At 38.7% G+C, this 6,565-nt stretch overlaps 1 protein-coding gene across 1 annotated transcript; it reads right to left on the reverse strand.

Annotated features, from left to right (window-relative positions):
• Positions 1 to 1,523: 1,523 nt before the first annotated feature.
• Positions 1,524 to 2,504, reverse strand: LOC134666900 (uncharacterized). Its single transcript, XM_063524205.1, has one exon. It carries the CDS (start codon positions 2,502 to 2,504, stop codon positions 1,524 to 1,526), a length of 981 nt encoding a protein of 326 aa, XP_063380275.1.
• Between the last annotated feature and the right edge of the window lie 4,061 nt (positions 2,505 to 6,565).

Raw genomic sequence — 6,565 nt, forward strand, 5'->3', positions numbered from 1 at the left:
AGCTAAATTACTACCTACCGTTGTAAAGTGAGTATTACACAAATCAAGGGATTCTTGAGCGGAGTTTCCAGATTTGGTTAAGTGGGTGGCATCGTTTATATTGTTTGAAAATTGGCATATAGTCTTAATTGTTTTCCATAATTTTTTAGGTTTATCTCTATTTTCTTGTATTTGCTTGTTCTGAAATTCGATTTTTAAATTATATAATAAGTTGTTACAGAAGTTTCTGTAGCGGGTGTATATTTTATGTGTGATCGGATTGTTAGGAGAGGCTCTTGAGTCCCTATGGAGTTTATCTCTGTGTTTTAAGCACCTAATTACCCCAGGTGTTACCCAAGGCTTAATATTGAATTTAGCACGGCTAAGTTTTATCTTTTTCGTGTTATTTTTAATTGCAGAGCATATGATAGTGTTGAAGTAGTTAGCTGCAGTGTTAACATCGCTACTATTAGAAATAGGACTCCAGTCGACCTCCGACAGCTCTTGAGCGATTAATTTGTAGTCCGTTTTTAGCACCCAGCGATTTCTGTTATGAGAATTTTGTGTAGGACACTTGAGGCCAGCCATAACAATATCATGATCAGTTACGGAGCATTTACAAACAATACCTATCGAATCAACCGCGGCCTTAATAAAAATATGGTCCAGACACGCATTGTCCCTCGTGGGTTTAGTAATCGCAGGTAAAAACCCGTAGGCCGACATAAGGTTCAGATAATCTGGTAGGTTATGATGGGAGGGCATAGCGTTATCGGAGATGTCAATATTTAAATCGCCAGCTATGATAATTTGGCGTGAGTTTGTAATATTGAGAAAAGCGTCTAAGGAGTTCAAAAATAAGCTTGAATCAGAAAAGGAAGGAGACCGGTAAACGCCAAAAACTGAAGTTTGGCCCTCGATATTTAAAGCAAGACAGTTTGCGTCGTCGATAGGTGGTTCGGTGCAGGTTACCGATAGACGGTTGTTTACATACGCAACGACTCCACCACTTTTATTTATTACCCTTGTAGTATGGAACATTTGGTAGTTAGGAAGTAAATCTATAACCGTAGAATCATTTAACCAACATTCGGTAAGAATGATAATGTCGAACTCAATATTTATTCTATTTAATGTCACAAAGAAGGAATCGAAGTTACGTTGGAGACTTCTTATGTTTAGGGCTGCCAATTTAAAACTATAATTAGGGGTGAGATACTGTTGACAGTTTTCAAGGACTTCGAGTGCGTGACAATCAATAGCCAGGTCGTTGTCCAGAACATTGTCTAACTCAAGTAACGCCATCTATGGAGTTTAAATAGAAACGAAAAACAAAAATAATGAAATACCATACAGACATCGCTCCTAAGTAGCTTACCTGGATTTTACTCGCTGCTCCTTGTTTTAGTGTGGTGTAAAATTTGTGAAGTGTATATGAAGTGTATAAATATATAACATGATTAAGAGAAGAACATATGAAAAATAACATTAGAAGTGAGTAATAGTAAATAAAATAGCGCAAAAATGTTGTAAGAAGGTGGAAGTCAGGGATATTCAAGCTGCATATTTTCTGCTTCTGACCAGGAGACATCCTGGGACTTCTCGGCAGCGGAGCTCGTGTGGCAACCAAAACATCGGTCAAGGTCTGCGACGCGACGAATCCGGATCGCAGCATTGCCTTCTTGCTTTCTAATAAATATGGAACCGTGTTTGGTCCAGCAGAATTTGTACCCGGATTGTCTAGATCGGGTACGGGCGGCACGAAATAACAGCCGGTTAGACTTTGTAAGCCTTTCATTGAAGAAAAGCTTTTGTGGAGGACCAGCTACCTGGATGTCAGCGGACGTTATGTTGTGTCTAGATTTGCCAGCTTGTAGAAATGCGTTGCGTTTGGTACGTCGTAGCAGGCGAACTACCAGAGGCCGAGGTCTGGTATTGCCCGAATCGTGTGAGTCGTTGGGTTTACGGCGGAAGCCAACTCTGGTCACGGAATCTACGTCCTCTTCTTTCAGAGCTAATCCAATCTTTGCTGCAACACATAACGCTAGATGCACCGGATTTTCTTGGGGTGATTCATTGACACCCATAATCTCGATCTCGTTTTGGGTAGAAATTTGCTCCTGGTTGTTGAGTTGCTCTTCAAGCTCACTGACTCTCTGTTGAAGAAAGTGATTAACAAGTTTCTGCTCTTCCAGCAGTTTAATTTTAGTTTCAGCCGTTGTTAGCCTGTTTTCGAACAGAGCTAGTTTATCCGTGCACTTTGTGACGGTCTCAGAGAGCTTGGTTAGCTGTGTGTTTAAGTCATTACGCAATAGCTTTATTTCCGAAGTGAGCCGTGCGATGACGTCGATGTCAGTACTCTCAGTAATTGGCGGATTATGTGGCACTAGGGTGAAGCAATTAGAGTTGAAAGATACATTTTCTTTACCAGTGTCGGCAGTGCAAGATCGGGGGGAACTGACGGATGGAGTGTTGGATGAGGTAGATTTATTCGCCGGGCTCATCGATTTCTTTTGTTTGTTCATAGTGGGTGGCTTGACCGATTTAACGCAGCAAAAGCGGCACTTCCAGCTCATGCGGTTTTCGATTGTCATCAAGGAATAACGCTTGTAAGCTACTCCCATTTCTTCCAAACATTCCAGACAGAACCGAACATTGCAACCCGAGCACTCTAAAAACTTCCTGGGGGCTGCTTTACCGCCACATTTCCCACATGAAGGCTGCATTTTGTTGAATTTGTAGACGTAAATTTAGAATAAAAGAATTAGATTATTAAATAAAAATATTTTCGGAGAAAATAAAATATTTGACGTTGACGTTCTTGACACAGCTATCAAATGCGGTAATGTTCGCACCTGGCTGTTGTAAATCCGCACTTATACACTGCACTTTAAGGTTCACTTTCCTATCACTAAACACTGTTACTTTTACTACTACTACTTCACTGTATCACTGTCACTTTGCTTTTGGTTACTAGGTTCTTCAAGGACTGAATAGGTATTCAGGGTTCTCAAAGGTATATTCATTTTACAAAAGTCGCCATTGTGTACTATAAATTAAAGCTAAATAAATAGTAATTATTGAAGTTCTTATTAAATAGAAAAGTTCAAATGAAATATGTAGAAATCAAGCTCAGATATTAGTAAAAGCCTTTATGCGGTTGGTGTGAAATAATTTAGCTGAACTTATTAAACATTTCTAGCGAGGTGCTATGCTATAACTCTATCCTTTTAAAGAAGTTCGTAAGTTCGTTCGAAGTAGATAAATCTAAAAGTTCTAAGACACATCGCCTGGAACAGCAAATTTTATGGATTATGTATAACTTTTAACAGTTTATCTGCCTTTAATTTTACTTGATGTTACTATAGCTTATTAGAACGTACTAGGATAACTTATTAGAACAAAAGTATCAATAAGTGGAATAAAGAAACATAACTAATAAAACTAAGATATTAAAACTAAATACAAACTAAACAATAGAACTAAACTACATGCAATATAAAACTTAAAATAATCTTTAAACAAAATTAAATTAAGTCTAAAACAAGTTAAATAGTTTTAAGTTTTATTTAATTGCATACCCGATTTAATAAAAATAACTCAAAAATACTTACGAAAAAGGACTCAAAATTTTTCCCTCTGGGCAATGTGTCTAATGTCTATCACATAGGTAGGTACTCGTATTAATACCTATACTTGTCTTAATCGAGAGTGAATAGACATCTTTAAGGTAAGCGTGCTCCATTCTCTAGGATGGTCATCAGCACTTTCCATCAGGTAAGATTGTGGTCACATGCTTTCCAAAAAAGTGTAGGTATCATGGTAACCCGTACTAATATATATAAGGGGTCACAAAATTCGATATTAATTTTATTGAGTTCCTTTTATTTTACGACAATTTTATAGCGATTCACGCAATAAAATATTGCCCCGTGAGTGGCGCCAAGAGCAGGTTTATGTTCGCGTATTATTTGTTTGTGGATTCCAGAGGTATTGTCTCTACTGTGACTGTGTGAGTTGTCTAGTGTCGCATTCGTGCAGAGACTGTGACTGTGTGAGTTGTCTAGTGTCGCATTCGTGCAGAGTGAGCTGATGGACCACCAGACCGCGAGACCGCGCGACGCAACCACATACACAAGTGTACCTAGACTACCCTAATAACTTAAAATATATGTGTAGTATTTAGCTTGTTTAAGAATATAAATACAGAATTATAATGACTTGGAACGCGCAACAGCTCGCAGTAGGCCAGCTTGTAAAGGCTTTCTTTATTATTCAAAAACTGTTGAATTTTATCCACCAGAGTGGCAAAGTACCTAATTTGATGTCAATCTTCAGTTGTTTCCTCATGTTTGCCAGTAGAAATAGTAGAATTGACTTTTAACTGATAATTGAGTCGCTTAACTTCAAACTCGGGTAAATCCATATGTCAGATTATGCGATTTTGGTATTATGAAAAGGTAATAGGGTAGATATTTGCTGAGAGGGTCGAATGGATTTACCCGAGTTTGATGTTAAGCGACACAATTTTGAATGATAAATATTTAATTGCGCTCATTTGACTTTGATTTGTATTTGATATTTCACAGTTAGTATTTTCCTTGCGTTAGTGTGGTGAAAATGTTAGTGTTTCAATCGGGTAACAAAGTTTGTTAACGAGTTCAGCTGCAGTAACGGCTAAGTATTAGCTGGGGTTCTAAGGTCCACCACCTTGCATTTTGGAGACAAAGCAAACCGCTTGGAACAGGTGTTCCTGGGGATGATCTGAGCCGATTAAGCCCGGTTGCCAAGAGGTTCCACCCAGCAGGTGGGCAGGGGAGGGGGGGCAAATGTGGCTCCGGCGCGCCTCACTCTAAGCTATATATCTGCATACATCTAGCAACTATATCAAGTTTGGTGTCTTTTTCGTGTAATTCGAGGATGAAAAATTCATTTCTGTGACTAAATTTTCACTCTTCCATACAAAAAAATCGAGAAATCAAAAATTCCAAAAAAATCTTTTCACTTATTTTTTCGAAAATCCTCTACAAAATTAAAACTATGAGGATTTGCTCTAGAAAAAAAATACCTGTGAATAGCCCAGTTATCCTACTATATAGAATAGTAAACTTGTTAAACATTTTTTTTTCATAACTCTGATAAAAAAAATGTTTTGTGTCGCGCGGCGTACCTGCATTGTAAGAGCGGTATGCAGCGTTTAGGATTTTTAAGTATGTTTCGATGGTTTCTGATAAGTTGTTATTCTTCTGGTTGTAGAAAATTACTTCTGGACGTGATATATATACAAATATAAATTAAATGTATAAATATAGATGTTGGGAAAACTTTCGCCAATAGAGTTATTATAAATGTGATAAAATTAACAAAGCAGATGTTTGATTAAAATGCGGGTTAAAATACGAGTAAGATATATATTGTTCGCAATTGCCACTATATGCCCATGGGTCCGTGCATTTTAGTTTTTTCTTAACGCAGTTGCACCTCCCTGCGCATTTTGTTTTGCAGCGGCAACGAATAAGCTCTAAACAAGCAGCAGCCGCCGCAGGTAGGCTTGTACATATGGGCTCCCAATAACCATTTTGTTTGGACCAGCTCCAGTCAGCAGGACATGGAAGCTGTTGCTGAGGGGCTATAATCTGTCCCCAAACATAGCCTCCTTGGTAAACTGCACGGAGAATATGTTTACGTAGGTAGCGCATCTTCCATTGGAGGCAGATTCTCTAACTGAAGATTATTTTTTGTAAAAAGTACTTTTCGGCACTCTTTTACACTTGTACTTGTACCTGATCCGAACACTGTAACACAATGAATAGTATCAAAATAATGTCTAAGGACCAATTCACATCTCGTAATTCAAATCTGTTCAGATTTAATATTGTAAGACTCTTACTTGTCATACAAGACAATAACATTTTTTTCCAAAATTGGCTGCTCAATGTTGTTTTGTTTACCGTATTTAAATCCCTCCGGAACATTACAAGGACCACTAAAACCAAGATTGTCAGATCCCTCATATTTCCCACTTTTCTGTATGCTGTATGTCTCACATGGACACTAAGGGCATCCGAAAAACAGAAAGTGAATGCACTAGAGATGTGGTGCTGGAGACGAATGCTGGGCATATCATGGACTGAGCATCAATTATTGAGGAGCTTGGCATTAAAGAGCGGTTGCTTTCTACGGGCAAAACTCGGTACTCAACTTCTTTCGACACGTGTCTCGTCGAGACGGAATCTCTACAGAACGTCTAGTTGTGCAAGAAAGAGTAGGAGGTGACAGGGCTAGGGGAAGATCTCTAATGAGATGTACTGACCAAACCAAATCAGTGTGTCGGACACAGTAAGCGAATGCTTACGGAAAGCAGCTCTACGGGAGGAATGGCGACGTGTCGTTAAATGAGTCGCTCAAAAGTTTTCATAATGGCCACGACCACTCTATCAAGAGTGTAACGAAGAAGAAGGCCCTCCGTTACAGCAGGATATGCGCTTTAAGCTTGAAATACGCTTTTTTTCCCTTTCCACACACAAAAGAAACTGTGTTGTAACCTGAAAAGGCGTGGAAGAATGGCAAGACTACTATCCTTTCT

The sequence above is a fragment of the Cydia fagiglandana genome, chromosome 8 (assembly GCF_963556715.1).
Source record: "Cydia fagiglandana chromosome 8, ilCydFagi1.1, whole genome shotgun sequence".
NCBI classification, from domain to species: Eukaryota; Metazoa; Arthropoda; class Insecta; order Lepidoptera; family Tortricidae; genus Cydia; species Cydia fagiglandana.